At 36.8% G+C, this 16,343-nt stretch overlaps 1 protein-coding gene across 1 annotated transcript; it reads right to left on the reverse strand.

Annotated features, from left to right (window-relative positions):
• Positions 1–1,358: 1,358 nt before the first annotated feature.
• On the reverse strand, positions 1,359–11,254 carry plcxd1 (phosphatidylinositol-specific phospholipase C, X domain containing 1). Its single transcript, XM_038271732.1, has 7 exons — positions 10,760–11,254; positions 9,472–9,592; positions 6,535–6,677; positions 6,315–6,443; positions 2,658–2,813; positions 2,326–2,506; positions 1,359–2,250 (listed from the first exon to the last, which is right to left on the reverse strand). The coding sequence occupies exons 2-7, from the start codon at positions 9,578–9,580 to the stop codon at positions 2,015–2,017; spliced, it is 954 nt and encodes a 317-aa protein (XP_038127660.1). The 5' UTR covers positions 9,581–9,592; positions 10,760–11,254; the 3' UTR covers positions 1,359–2,014.
• Positions 11,255–16,343: the final 5,089 nt, after the last annotated feature.

The following is a 16,343-nucleotide window of genomic DNA, read 5'->3' on the forward strand; positions in this document are numbered from 1 at the left end:
TGTTTGGCTCATGAATTGACTCTGGTAGCGATTTTGAAAGCTAAAAATGTTATGTTTCTTCCCATAACTTAACTATATAAAATTTAACAGAACCTCAGTGGAACCTGACTTAGTTTATTTGACATTTTTGCCAGAACGCAGTGAGATCAATGACCTAATATCACATTCGGTGTTCTTCCACATTGAACACAAAATAGTGCCATTGAATAATGTATAGTTTTATCACATAAATAACAAAAAAAAGTTTGAAAACCCCCTAATCTGGATAACATCCCTATATCTATACTTCAATAAAATAAATAGAGGTCTGCTGTCGTAACGAGACTAAATGAGGAAACAACAGAGGGGTATGAATAACTTGTCAGGACACTGAAAATGATCCCTCTGGTTTCCCGTTGCAACCTAAAAAGCCTCTAAACCTAGTATACAGTAACAGGAGCTCCTGCTCCCAAAGATCAGGGTTTGGTTCCTTTTAATATGTTTTACTGGTTTAAAAAGTTAAGCATATTTCCATAGGTGGATTTTAGAGTTATTTCATGTTTTATTATTTGCTATAATACTATGGCGGAATTTGAATGCCTAATATAAGCAAAGATACGACCTCAAAATTGATTTAAACAACTTATTATTCATGTGACTGTATTGTTTCAATTAATATGGGATCTTGGTATTATTTGAATGCAAAGATAAAATAAGTAACACACCAAAATGGAGCGCTAAAGAGTCATGGAGGATGTCTACATTTAATTGACTGGCTTCTGTTTGAGGTCTCATCCTTCCTGCTGGAGCCAGCAGGATGACAGATTAAGAGTCGAGGATTTGTGGCAGTCGCTCGGCTTCGCTCCACAAATCACTTTTACTTTTGGCTTTATAAGCCGAATATGACAGCAGCGTATTACAGTATGAGTCGGAAGAAAATGTATGGAATTTAAATTCAATGAATGGAATTTAAATTAATGTTTGTCATCAAGTGTCTGAAGGTAACATTTGTAAATTTACACAGCATGAATAGGAAAATCAATTGAAAGATGAAAAAAAGAAAATATCTACTATAGAAGTACATTTTTCATCTCTAATAAATATATAAGGCCTGTTTGCTTGTTTTGTTTCCTTCACACTCTACTGTTGATTTTAATTTATCTATAAATTAAAATCAATGTTGTGTATCACAGAAAATTAATAAACTTAAAATAATGTGTTCAATAATAGATTTGTCGAACTTAAATTTAAGTAACAAAAAAGCAAGTTTTGTCAGCTTTAATGTTGAATAAAAAATTTTTTCTAATGATTTATAAAATAACATAAAATAAATAAGTTGAATTCCAACAGTTAAACAATTGATTTTTTTAATTCTTCCCTTTATTATGCAAGAACTGAATATTTGTCTCTTTTGGGATTATTAAGGTGTAATTCCATTCAATTAAAAATTTCCACGGGCACAGCGGTGCAGCATTTAATTCAATCTTAAAACATTAGATAGAGGCTAAAAAGCAATTGAAAACAAATAAATCAAGGCTTGGGTTCATGCAAATACATCATTTTCATGCACATTGAATAAACTTGCATAAATACTTTCTACATTCTGTGGTTCAAACCAATGTGATAACAGTTACAACCTAAAGGTACAGCCAGCATTAAGCTTTTTCTGCATTTCGTTTGTGCTTCCTCTTTAAATATCCCTACAATGGGGTGGGTTTAGTTGTACCATTATTGCTTTGGACAGCCCGGCATCGAACCACTGCTGCCTTTTGAAAACTGATACAGTCCATTGCATAAAGAGTGAAGTGAAAGTAAACAAAGAAGTTCATTCAATACATTGAAAAGTCTGCTTTCCCAGACGCTGTAAAACTGAAATGTACACACCGCTGCCTCTGGTAAGTGCATTAATGCTCAAATGAATTATTCAAGTGGTAAAATAAGTTTCCATCAGTCTGATGAAAAAACAAACTTGTGCAACTTTCATGCTTGGGTTTCCTTCAGATTATTGGTGCTTTCAGCTCTGAAGTCATGAGGGCTACTTTAGTAGCTTCTCATTCAGCATCACAACAGTGGGTGCAAAGTGTCTCTCTGTGATAAAGTCCCCAGCTATGATGTTAAGAGAGCCCAGTTTAGAGCCGGGGGTCTGCTCTCTGACCCAGGCGAGCAGCGCCGGATAGGTGGCCATCACCAGGTCCTTCAGGGACTCTGTGGGGTGGGTGCAGATGTACTTTAGGTCCTCCGTCAGGTTAATCCCAGTGACAAAGAAACCACCTGAAGCACATAAAGCATGCATTATACACCTGTGCTCTATCATTTGAAGTCATGTAGGGATAGTCAGCAGGTTACCTGGTCTGCCATGTTGTTTTCTTTCCTCAAACTCCTCAATAAGAGCCTCAGCTTTGCACTTGTTGGCCCACCAGTAGGGAATATGAGGCCACAAGTCGCTGTGAGAGCTGGAGATGTTGTGTTCGTAGGAAACAATCACCTGGTAGCCCAAAGCCCACAGATTCTGTAGAGTTAACACTTCCTGGAATGGAGGTTAATCGGGTTAGTAGATGCTGGCGTTTCCTCTACAGTCCTCATTCTATGCTAGTCTGATGTTTGGATTTGCATGCAATGACTGAAATGCATACAACACTCCCTCAGTAATACATTTTCTGTAGAAAAAGCAACTGTACCGTTTTGGGGCAGAGTTTGGAAGTGAATGTACTGCGTATGGTTGCGAGCAGACGGACATGGAGCTCTGGGTTCAGACCGAGGAAGTGGCTGAAGGAAAGAATCACCACCTCTTTGGGATGAGCATCCAGCCATTCCTTTATCTCCATCAGGATGGTCTGTCAATAAGATGGTGAGACGTCATTTACATGGCAGCACTTTTCTGTAGAAACCTCACAGAACCCTAAACACACAGTGATGCATGATGGTGGCAACATCATGCTGTGGGGCTACTTTTCTTCTGCAAAAATTATGGAGTTAAAAGCCGATATTGAAACACCACTGGAAACCAGGTTTTCATGCAGGCCGGGTATTTGGAAGGCAAGTCTGTTACAAAGGATCAAGTTTCTGATTTCAGCCTTCGTTAAACATCATGTTTCTGTTTGAAAAATGTATTTAGTTTATTTTCATAAAGAAGACCTCCTAAAGCATGCTATTTTGTATCAGAATTTACATTCTGGTACTAAAAAAACAACTAATATGACAGTTAAAGGAGCAGTGAAAGAACAACAATAACTAATCAGGCTGGAAACTTTAAGAATCTCTTTAACCTTGGTGCTTAAACAGCTGCTGTCCATACAATAGCAAGCTTATCTAAACTTATTAGCCCTCTTTGCCAAAAACACACTTATCTCTCTGTTATCTACATGTTTCATGGTCAATCATACCAGCATAGTTAAAATACTGGCCCACTTTTTAAAAAGTCACTTTGACTTAATATTGACTGCCTTTACTTTTGGGATTATAAGTCATTAGCTTAGACTTGTAAATGAGTGACTGTGTCTAAACATTTGCTTTATACCATAGATATATATCCAACATTAAAAAAAATAGTTAAAATATGGTTTAAAGTCTCTTTCTCAACAGGTAAATCTAACTACATTTATACCAGTTCCAGTCTAAATACAGCCAACATGGTTTATGTATAATATAATTATATTTCTAACACAGATTTTTTGTTAAAGGAAATGGCATAGGAGCTCATGGGAAGAACAGAAAAGTCATTGACAGTATTTTTTTTAATCTAAGATGCTTTAAGTGTGAAAACACAATGATTATTAAAAAGAAAATACACGTTGATCAATCTCTAATATTTCCAACACCATTTTCTTCCTGCAAAGGAAGGCCTAGCATATCCTGGTGTGGCCAGTATTTTTTTATGGTGCACTGTGCAAAATAATAAAGAATAAAACTGCAATAACACATTGTTTGGTAAATAAAGAGAGCCAATAAGCCCAGCCTGCAGACCCCTGAAAGAAAGATTAACATTTTTATTTTATTTATTTATTCATTTAAAGCACAGACTCCACAAGAGTAAGAAAGTTAAACTTTTTGTCCAGAGCGGAGGTCTTTAACAGGGGTCTGCAACCCATAGGGGGTCCACAGAGTAGCTGAATGGGGGTCGCAAAAGTTTTGGTTGATTAGACTTCCCCCCTGCAGTTTTTTCCACTAATTGAAATGTCTTTAAATCCACATTAACACAAATTCAACAGACTGTAGTAAACAGATAAATGGAGGCAGAATATGTCTTTCAGTCATCAATGCACACATTCAGAGACACACAGGAGCTCTTTCAGGCTGGGCACCGTTTCAGTCAGAACACCTGTCCCATCAACCAGGAATCACAATCAGAATCAGAAATACTTTAGTTACTAATTCCTCAAGGCAGGCGACCTGGGTTCGAATCCGGCGTGTAGTCCTTTCCCGCATGTCTCTCCCGTTCTCTAATACCCCCTTTCCTGTCAGCCTAATGTCAAAAAAAGAGCCACTAATGCTGTAAAAACTCAAATATATATATATATATATATATATATATATATATATATATATATATATATATATATATATATATATATATATATATATATATATATATATATATAATAATCCCAGGACGAAATTACTTGACTCCATCTGTAATAGAGTGACTATAGGACCAGTTTGATATAACACAATTTCATACAATATATATAATTAGGGGTCCCTGCTCCATCTCACCATCAGTTTGGGGGTCCTTAGCCCGCAAAACGTTGAAGACCCCTGCTCTAGTGCAACATAAAGCACCAAATGGAGTCTGACTGATGAAGGAATAAAATGAGGGTAAATATTGGGGAAGTTTTCAACAAATGGAGCGAGTTCTAATCCTCCCCAGGAATGTAAAAGCTCATCTTTTTCCTAAAAAGATACAAAGTAACTTTAATGCTTATAACTTTCTCACCTTGGTAGCTATTACGCTGCTAAACAAAATATCTGTGCAGGGGGGCAAACATCTACATGTACAAAAACTAAAATTTGCTGCATTCTCCTTAAAAGGGATGTGTACGAATTGCTGACATCTAGTGGTGAAATTTAGGTATTTTCCTCAAACGTGCACTAACCCTATAGCGCACCAGTGCCTCAAACACATTTAACTATCATGACGCTTCACAAACAGGTGACCAGCCTTATGTATAAACGAAAGTAAAATTCTTCGCTTATGAAAATGTAACCAATTATAAGAGGAGGTAATAATAACACATATATAAATGCAGTCATCAATTTCAGACACTAAAAAAGATACATTGTTACACAATCCTTTAAATAATAAACCTTACTTGTAAATAATTGTTGAAGTAAACTGTAAAGATTAAATTAAACTAAGGGGCCTATGACTTTCAGCCTCTTCTGTCATGGACTTTATCATAAAAAGAAATAGATTTATAATGTTTTTATGTTTTCAGTGCATAACAATTCAATTCAGTTCAGTTTATTTCTATAGCGCCATTTCACAACACGTCATCTCAAGGCACATTACAGTTCACACAGTCAAATTGATTCAAAGTTTCCTATCTAAGGAAAACCAATTGATTGCATCGACTTGTTGACTTGAAGGCAATCCCTCACACTAAGCATGCTTGGAGCGACAGTGGAGAGGAAAAACTCCCTTTTAACAGGAAGAAACCTTCAGCAGAACCTGGCTCAGTGTGAGCGGCCATCTGCTGAAGAACCAGAACTAGTTCTACCTGGGCACTGGTCCCCACTGGCCCCTGTCTAGAAACTCCCATGGCAAAAAAACAAATAAGGTTTAAAGGGGTTAAAACAGTGGTTCCCAACCCTGGTCCTCAGGTACCCTAGTCCTGAATGTTTTAGATATATCTCTGTTCCAGTAAACCTGATTCAAATGAGGGTTCCTCCTCTGTAATCAAGTGCTGCAGAAGCCTGTTAATCATCTTTTCTTGTTTGATGCAACAAGAGGATACCTTAACCATGCAGGACAGGGGTCCCTGAGGAACAGGGTTGGACAGGAACCACTGGACTAAAGGCTGAGGAGGATAAAGTTGACTGTGGTTTGAAAAGTCAAGCCGACCCTGAGCTTTCAACATTGTTCCCGCAGAGCAAAGTTTAGGAATATAAGCACTGCAGAGGCTGAGAAAGCTTTGGAACTGAGGTGTTAATAAAGGCTGAGGTGAAAGGAGCTGAGAGAGCCAGATTATTACAATAACATGCACTTTACTTCCTTCATCTCTGGATTTTAGTTAGAGCCTCACTTGTTTTTAGATAGGATTGTACTCTGAGGAGTTTTTATATCAGAGGTAAAAAAAAAAAAATTCACGACTTAAACCATTTTGTTTTTACCTTACCTCGACAGTGAGTGTGGTGTAAACACCGTGGTAGAAGTACAAGTCAGAGGAGTGGTCGTTGGGTCTGTGTGCGATTCTCAGGTCGCAGTATCTTACCCCACAGTCCAGCTGCTGCTTGATCGTAACCTCCTAGAAACACACAGAACGCACAGCTCATTACGGCGGAGCTTCAGCACCATGAGGTTGGCCTCAACAGTGCGTTAAATTCTAGCTTTATTACTTGCGTTATTGCCCACTTGTAAACAAAAGGGCGAATGAGGGGCTTCATGTATTTGTCCAGCTTTTGAAGCATGTCTGGCTGCATCGGGTCGACGGGAGACCTGTCGTTCATGTCCAGGCAGTATGTAATTGCATTGTGGCTGCCTAAACGGGAAATCATTTGGTAATTATGAGAAGTACCGCAGTGGTTCAATGAACAGAACCTTGAAAAATGGAATCTCATTCCTTGAACTTTTGTCATATTTTATCAAAATATAACCTCAAACCTTTTCAAAATCCAAACTGTGGCATGCCTAATGATTCCCCAGCCAGGTCAATAGATTTAACAACCCATTTAGCAGCTTTACACACCTAAAGACTGAAGTTCCTGCCTGCTCTTTGAAGCAGAATAGCTCAAGCGTAGTGAGATTGGATGTTTTAGAAGTGCCTTTTTAGGGATATTTTTTGGTGAACATCACTTTTCAAGCCTTCCAGTATTTTTCCTGTATTTACCTCCACCCTGTTTCTCCTCAACCCTGACTATCTTTCATGTCACTGCTGCAGAAGAAGCCTCCTAACAGCATGATACCACCATCACAGTGCTTCATTTGGGGGATAATAACTGTTAGTTTTCTATACATATTTGCATTGTTGTCCAGAAGAGGTGGGTAGAGTAACCAAAAATTGTACTTAAAAGTGAAAGTAAAAGTAGAACCACTAGATTACATATTTTCTCAAGTAAACATGAAAAGTAGCCAATTTCTTAAAAGATAGGAAGAAATTAAGCAACAGTAAAACTGTATTTGGTCATAAGGCTACTCAAGTACTGAATAACTGATCTATAAGTATAACAATTGATTTAATATTTTATAAAATGAAATAAAGTTTAAAAATATATTAAGTAAAATTCAAATTCCCATGTCCCAAATTCACAGTGCATTATATAAATATATAATATACAGGATTACACTATAAGAAATGTAGGTGGAATGAACACTAAATATATTTTTTTTAGTTATATAACTTACTAAATCAATAGTAAATGTTGAAGTACAGTATAATGTTTATTATATTTCCCTCAACTTCCAAATGACATGGCAGATGGAAAATATTATTTAACCAATAAGTCTTGAGTAGAAAAAAAGAAGATTTCTCTGGGGCATATTTCTTAAAAACAAGCTCGTTTTGATGTAGGGAAATAAGTCAAACTGGATGGACTAGTCAGAAATTCTACTCAAGTAAGAGTAGAGATACTATTTTTACCCAAGTAAAAGTACAAAGTACAGATCTCTATTCTGAAAACATTTTCTCCTCTTTTGAACAGTTGTCTGTCAAATACAGTCTTCAAAAACACCACTTTTTTCGCTTTTTCCAGGTTCGTGACTATGTTAAGAAGTTGTTCCCTTACTTTCCAAATCGCCCTCCAGAAACCCTATTAGACTCTCTTCTCGTAATTGACCCTAATCTTAGAGGATGCATTTCGACACTTTATAAGCTTATCTGGTCAGAAACCTCAGCACCCGCAAACGCAGTTAAAACAGCTTGGGAGGAGAGTCTTAACATTATATTCACAGAACAACAATGGACATCTGCACTGTCTTTAGTTCACTCATCTTCTATCTGTGCCCATCATAGACTTATTCAATGCAAAGTTGTTTACAGGGCTCTTCACACTAACTCACGACTAGCAAAAATGTATTCTTCTGTAAATGAAGCCTGTGGCAGATGTAAACTCTCGCCTGCCAATCACTCACACATGTTTTGGTCATGTCCCGAGTTGAAACCATTCTGGAGCGGGATTTTTGATTCACTGTCTGAAACATATGGTTCTCTGGTTATCCCCAATCCACTGTCTGCAATCTTTGGCATCCCCCCTACTTCTAACCTGCCTAAAGGAATGAATCGGGCTATAGCATTTACCACCCTTTTAGCTCGTAGGCTGATCCTACTTAACTGGAAGGACCCTCAACCCCCTTCACATACCCGCTGGATTCGAGAGGTGCTTTACAATCTCAAAATAGAGAAACTGAGGTTTTCTCTCAGAGGCTCCACCAAGCCATTTCAAGCTACATGTAACATGGGACCCTTTTTGTAGATATTTTGACTCCTTGAGTCTTCTTGACCCTGACGACAATTGAATATCTTACATGCTCTCTAATTACCTATTTATATATACATTCATGTCTCCCCCCCCCCCTTTTTTTTTTTAATCTGTTTTTCTCTTTATAATTCTTATTATTTATACTTTTATTTATTTATTATTATTTATTTATTTTTTTACTTTTTATTTTTTAATCTATTTGTTTATTGATTTATTTTTTGGCCTGTGGGTGGGGTGGGTGGTCAGGGGGTTTGGGGGTTGACAGACCGTGACATTGAGTTTGTATTGATGCTTTACTTGTTCCAACAATGTCTGTCCTAAGTTTAAAATGTTCAATAAACAAAGTTTGAAAAAAAAAAAGTACAAAGTACAATACTGTAAAAGTAGTCAAAAATCAAATTTTTAAAAAACGTACTTGAGTAGATTTAACTAGTTCCTACAAACCTCTGTAGTCCAAAATACTCCTTTTTATTTCCCCTTGACGATATTTGCTGGGTTGTAAAAAAAAAAAATTAACAATTATTCTTATGCTTTTATTTTTAGAAAAACCAGTTTTGTAAACAAATTTTTTTTTATTATGTGACTTCTTCATTCATATAAGGTTATATGAACTATTCTTTATACATTATGGCATAAAATCCCTTTAAAATACATTGAGGTCTGTGGTGGAAGAAGCTCAAAGGGTAAAAATGAATCACTGTGAATGAAATATATATAAAAAACACTTTCTTCTGATTTTTTGTGTTCATTATAGTTGCTTAGTTCTTCATGGTGCCATCCTTTGATCTCTTCCTGTTTGCTATAACTCCCTAATCTCTTCCTCAGCACTGCAGAGGGGTGAGGTGTGGATCAGCCTACCGGGGATGGCCAGGTGGTACAGCGGGGTGTCCCACAGGGCACATGGCAGGTGAGACATCCAGCTCTCCATGGGCAGCTCCTTCAGGCTCAGCTCGCTGCACTCGGACATGCTGAGATCTTCCTTTAAAAAACACACATTTGTGAATATGCATGGTAAAGGTGAGTATTTAGTCGATGCATCATTCAGTTCAATTCAGTTCAGTTTATTTATATGGAGGCTTCACCAGATCATACCGTCAAATTGATTAAAAGTTTTCTATCTAAGGAAAACCAGTTGATTGCATCAACTCATTGACTTGAATGCCATCCCTCACACTAAGCATGTTTGTAGTGACAGTGGAGAGGAAAAACTTCCTTTTAACAGGAAGAAACCTCCAGCAGAACCAGGCTATGTAATGATCTTGGTTCTGTTGTTTTTCTTTAAGTTTTCTGTTTCAAGTTTAGCCAGGTTTTTCATTGATTTCTAGCTTTTTTGGTGTGTCTGGATTAATTTAAGTTGCTTAGGTTTTTCTGTCTGTCCCCTGCTGCCTCCTTGTGTTCTTTTCCCTTGGCTTCCTCGTCAGCTCTAATCACACCTGTTCCCTATCAGCTCATTAGCTCTACCTTTGTTCAGTCAGCCATAAATACACTCCCTCTGCAGTCCCTCTTTGCTGGTTCCTCGTCTTACCTTTCTTCACCCTGGCTCCTTGTTGGTTTTTCCCTGATGTCTCCATGGTTCTGGTTAGTGTTTGATTTTTATGTTGGATTTTTGGATTCCTGTTTTTGTTTAACATTTTTTAAGTTGGATTTTTGGATACCTGTTTTTGTTGCCTGATCTTGCAATAAACCCTCCAAGAATTCACCTCTGCCTCCCAGCTTCTGCTTTTGGGTCCAATCTAAAACTTTTAACCAAATCGTGACAGGCTAAGTGTGAGCGGCCATCTGCTGAGGCCGACTGGGGTTCAAGGAGACAGAAGCAGAGATACAGAAAGCAGCTATTAAAGGCGCCCTGTCCAGGAAACACACAGCCAGGCAGACGAGCTCTGAGCCAGCTCCCATATCAGAGGATGAAGAGAGCACATCCAGCCAGTCACAGTCAGAGAAACAGGACTACACTGAAAAACAGGTTGATCTCCAGCATCTATAAACAAAGGAGTTAAATCATGAATGGGATGTTTCTTTGCCACTGCATTCTATAATGGTGAGAGGTCAGAATTAGACTTTTATGAGTGGTAAGTTGTGCAGAGTGCAGTCTGTCAGAAGGGCCCAGTAACATGAGAGGTGCAGCTCTATTTTATGTCACTCTTACTTCTTCAACCCGCTGCTGTTTTCTCCAACCGGCCAAACCAGCGAACAGGGTGTCAGCGCTGACTACAGCAGCCCATCCCGCAGAGCCCCGGAAACAGAGCTGATTTCTGCACGGCCATCAGATTCAACTCATCGGAGGCGATCCGGGAAGTAAAGCGGGTAAAGATCGGCCGCTTCCGTCCTCATCAGCTCAGTCCGGTCACCTTATTCCCCCCGCGTGATTCCGGGGGCTGGAGGCGCATCTTTAGTCCCGATTCTCGATGTTTTCCTTGAGTTGACTTCCTCAGGTGAAGCTGTCCTGCTGCTGCTGTCCCGCCGGGAGATGCAGCAGGAGGATGGTGCAGCCGGATGACCGATCAGCAGATAGGAGAGGCAGCGCTCTTAAAGAGCCCTCAGATCAAATGACATGAGGGACACTTTCAGAGACGGTAACACAAAACAGTCTGAGGCGTTTACTGGCCTCAGATCAGAGCCAGAGACACCTGGTGGGAGCTTAATGAGGTGTGGCTCACAGGTACACTGGGAAAAAAAAGCAAGTAGCATTTACTTAGAAAATACAACAGAGTAATAGGGCCAGGATAGAATTTTTTTTCTATTTCGAGAATAAAGTCTAAAAATTAATAGGAATAAAGTTGTAAAATTTTGAGAATAAAATCATAATATTACGATAATAAAGTCGTAAAATTACGATAATAAAGTCGTAATATTACGATAATAAAGTCGTAATATTACGATAATAAAGTCGTAATATTACGATAATAAAGTCGTAATATTACGAGAATAAAGTCGTAAAATTACGAGAATAAAGTCGTAAAATTACGAGAATAAAGTCGTAAAATTACGAGAATAAAGTCGTAAAATTACGAGAATAAAGTCGTAAAATTACGAGAATAAAGTCGTAAAATTACGAGAATAAAGTCGTAAAATTACGAGAATAAAGTTGTAAAATTACAAGAATAAAGTCGTAATATTACAAGAATAAAGTCCTAATATTACGAGAATAAAATTGTAAAATTACAAGAATAAAGCTGTAAAATAAGGAGAATAAAGTCTAAAAATTACGAGAATAAAATAGAACAAAGTTGTAAAATTACAACAACAAAGGCGCAAAATTATGAAAATAAAGTCGTAAAATTACCAGAATAAAGTCAAAATGAGAATTTCATAAAATTACGAGAATAAAGTCGTAACATTACGAGAAAAAGTCATAATATTACGAGAATAAAGTCGTAACATTAGGAGAAAAAGTCATAATATTACGAGAATAAAGTCGTAACATTAGGAGAATAAAACTGTAACATAACGAGAATAAAGTAATAAAATTACGAGATTAAACTAGAATAAAGTTGTAAAATTACAAGAAAAAAGGTGTCAAATTATGAAAATAAAGCCATAAAATTACCAGAATAAAGTCACAATGAGAATTTCATAAAATTACGAGAATAAAGTCGTAACATTACGAGAAAAAAGTCATAAAATTACGAGAATAAAGCTGTAAAATTAAGAGAATAAAGTTGAAATATTACGAGAAAAAAGTCACAATGAGAATAATCCTTAATTACAAGATATACATGGATTGCATGTGATTAATTTCCAATTATGTTTAATATACTCAGCTATATCTGTCAATAAATCCATATGAATCTAACCCATTGTATAGAGTACAGGTATGTCTTGAAGACATAAAAACCTGAATGACTTGGAACTTTTTGCTTCTGAATGAAGACAAAAAAGATCTCTTACAGACAGACATCTAACGATACCCATGAAAAGTTAATGTAAAGGGCAATTAAAAAAAGTACACATCACCTTTTGGGGTTAGGGTTATCAGTTATTTAACCTCTTCATAAAGCAAAACAACAAAAAATAGTTTTTGTCAAAGGATGCACAGTCACAGTCCTAAAACAGAACAAATAGTACTTTGTGTCTGTCTTTGCACTAGAATCGCTTTCTCAGGTCTCCCTGAGCTTCTTCAGCAGGACGATAAATCCTGAAACAGCACAAACCACTGGAGGGGAGAAGCAGTCTACATTACAGTGCTTTTCAACAATTCAAAGCATTTTGCTCAGTTTATATCAACTACATTTTTTTTATGGGAAGCAAAATATTGAAAAAAAAAAAGAAGAGTTAAATCAATTTGGTTTGGTGTCAAAAGAATTCTGAATCTACTTTTTCACATCAAAACATAACAGCTTCCTTATTTCGTCTTATTCCCCTGTTCCTACAACTAATCCTCTACTTATAACTTCCAGGTACGTCGTTAAACCACAAATCCCTGGTTTAAATCTTTAGGGTTGGCAATGCTGCTCCCCTGGTGATCGATTCAAGGTGCTTAAACAGTTCACAGAATAATCACTGACTGGAATAGCTCTATTAGCACACATTTTGAATAACTTAATAATTTTAATTTAGTATTTTAGTATTGACGTAAGAGACGAAACCAAGTTCTCAGTCATCTTTACTACATTAGTTTTGTGCAGAGGTTTAAGAGAATCAGCATATACCTTCCTTTAGGTCGTCCCATATTTAGATTTAGTTAAAGCATCATCTATTTTTTGTTATTCAGGTTCAGATTGTTTGGAAACATCTTTTTAATTACTTAATTTAGGACATATTTTAGATATAGTAACCAAAGGATTATCTTCTGCAAATCCTGAAAGGTGCCCAGGTGCTGTGCCATAAAAACAGCCAAAACCACCAACCCTCCACCACCGTACCTTACAACCGTGGTGAAACATAACAGCTGCCCCTATTTTGGTTTCATTGATTAAAAGATATCACATAGAATGTAGTATTGCACTAAGTTTAGCTGGACATCTGAAGATAGACTTGCTTTTTAGGACCTCATTATTTCTGATGAAGCTTCAGAATATTTGAACTTGCTTTTTGTTATATTTAAATATTGAACTTTATCCTGTGTCTGATTTTACTTTCACCGTGTCCTACAAAGGCATTCAGACACGTTCAATAATTTTTTTAAATAGCTAGAAATCTCTCACTGCACACTAACCTGAAAACACGGTGTTCTCAGCGACCAATGGTGATGGCAGCATCATACTGTAGGAGATGCTTTCCCATGACCCACACTGAAAAATATTATCCAACCAAGTCTAACAATCTTAGATCCAATACCAAGATTTTAAGATGCAATCATCCTGCTGTACTGACAGATTATTGCAGAGGTCTTCAACAGGGGGTTTGCGACTCCTAGGGGGTCCACAGAGGTACTGCATGGCGATGGTGAAAGTTTTGGTTGATTACTTTTTTTTTATATTCCCCCCTGCAATTTTTACCACTAATTGAAATGTCTTTAAATCCACATTAACATGAATTCAACAGACTGTAGTAAACAGATAAATGGAGGCAGAAGATGTCTATCAGTCATCAATGCACACATTCAGAGACACACAGGAGCTCTTTCAAGCTGGGCACCGTTTCATTCACAACACCTGTCCCATCAACCAGGAATCAGAATCAGAAATACTGTAATAATCCCACCCTGCGAAAACAATCTAGAAATGAGAAAAATTGTCTTAAATTATTATTATGATTTGCCAATGGAATGAGTATTTTTACTCTTAAAATAATAATTTTTTCTTACTTTAAATGTACATTTTCTTGTTCCATTGGCAAAGTGCCTGACTTACCTCCTCAATTCAAGAAAATAAAATGCACGTTTTAAGAAAAAATTACTTAAGTTTTTTATAGTGGCAGGGAAAAATTACTTTCGTTACATGACTCCATCTGTAATAGAGTGACTATAGGACCAGTTTGATATAACACAATTTCATAAAATATATATAATTAGGGGGTCCGCACATAATCTTGCTATCACTTTGGGGGTCCTTGGCCTGGAAAACTTTGAAGACCCCTGGATTATTGGACTTATTTTGAGTAGAATCTTCTCCAAAGTAGATTAATATTTAATAGAATTTGCTCCTAGTTAGCAAATAAATCTTAAAACAAGATCAAATGTTTTGTCTTGATATAAGGGTGTAAAATTTGGTTAGATGGACAGTTTTTGTAGTTAGGCAGGGAAGCTGGTCGTATTTGATCAGATCTTGAGAACTGATCAATTATTCCTCCAATAATGGAACTATAGAGGAACTTAACAAATACCATTAAATGAGTTTGAAGCCAAGCTGACAGACTGCAAGGAATGCATTAAAGTTTTTTAAGTCTCCAAAAGTCGATCATAGCCATATGAATAATAAACTATGTAATAAAATATTACTTGTTTTCTATTTCTATTCCCAGTCCTTCACCAGACCCCCGTGCAAGCCATTTCATGCAGTATCTGTATCACTGCACTCGATGCAGTTCTTAGTAAGACAATTAAGGCAATACATTTATCAGGATATTGGGAGACTTCAGCTCAGAGAGCCGACATCATAGGGATTCCTTAGACATGTATGAAAGTTAATACCACCATGGCTATAATTCTGGGGGATGAGTAGCATGCTAACATAGTTCAAAGCAAAGAAGCAGCCAAGAACTCTGGGGCAACTACAGTGATTCATAGCCCCGTTAAAAGAACAAGTGAACCCATAGTTGTGTTAATCACCAGCAAGGCCTTTATCGAACGTTTGGAAAGATTTTGCAGTTTTCCTGCAAACATGAATTGGCCTAGTCAAAATCAGGACCTACAACCAGGAATTTGTGTCATAATCATATTTCTATGGTTTTCCAGAAAGAACATCTCTAATTTTAAGTTGGATATTTTGTCTCTTAAGTTAAGCCACCTGATTTAATGTTATAGTTATATTGCAAAGTCAATATTTGCCTAGAAGATGAACTTTATCCCCCAAAACACATTTCGTCATTGCAGCCCTGCCTTAAAAGGACCAGCTAACATCGTTTCAGTGATTGCTCCATTAACACAGGTGTATATGATTGCAATTGTATTTCTGTATGTGATGACATCTGACATACACACATGAAAACCACAGGGCAGCAGATCATGTGAAAATATATTTGTGTCATTCTCAATACTTTTGGCTATGACTGTAGATGCCCACATTCAATGACTTAGACAGAACTAATTGGGATTTGGAATATGGAGACAGATTAATTAACAAACCCAAGTATTTTCACAATATGCTGCCATTTGTGGCTGTAGTAGCTCAACAGGATCCTCCTGATACAAGGTTTTGCAGCTAGACACCTACTTTTTTCTTTGTCATGATTGTAAAAACTGAAACATGCAGGAAAAAATTTCAATTTCTAAATCAAAGTCCAGACCTGCAACCAATTAAGAATTTGTGTCAAGTCTTATAAAAACGGTTTGCAGATATTGTCCAATTTAGACTGTGCTTTAAGGATTTTTTAAAAATGGAAAACATTCTGGTAGGCATATAAAAATAGGTAGGCAATATAAATAACATTAAAAATGAAATACATTTAGTGATTTCATTGTTTATTATAAACTGAAGATATGTTTAAATTTATTTCTAAAGGACAATTAATTCGTTAAATTTGATGGGACATTTAATTTTTATTTAACAGCATATTTAATATTAGGGTCATGTATTAAATTAATGTTAGATCTACAAGGTTTTTCATGGGAGACTCATTAGACATGATGT

This window comes from Cyprinodon tularosa, unplaced genomic scaffold, assembly GCF_016077235.1.
Source record: "Cyprinodon tularosa strain WSP-4 unplaced genomic scaffold, ASM1607723v1 ctg808, whole genome shotgun sequence".
NCBI classification, from domain to species: Eukaryota; Metazoa; Chordata; class Actinopteri; order Cyprinodontiformes; family Cyprinodontidae; genus Cyprinodon; species Cyprinodon tularosa.

Coding starts and splice junctions, on each gene's coding strand:
- plcxd1 (XM_038271732.1), bottom strand. CDS start 9,580: ATGTCCGAGTGCAGCGAGCTGAGCCTGAAGGAGCTGCCCATGGAGAGC. Junction 2,814..6,314: donor ACACCACACTCACTGTCGAG/GTAAGGTAAAAA, acceptor TCTTATTGACAG/ACCATCCTGATGGAGATAAA. Junction 2,507..2,657: donor CCAAACTCTGCCCCAAAACG/GTACAGTTGCTT, acceptor CCTCCATTCCAG/GAAGTGTTAACTCTACAGAA.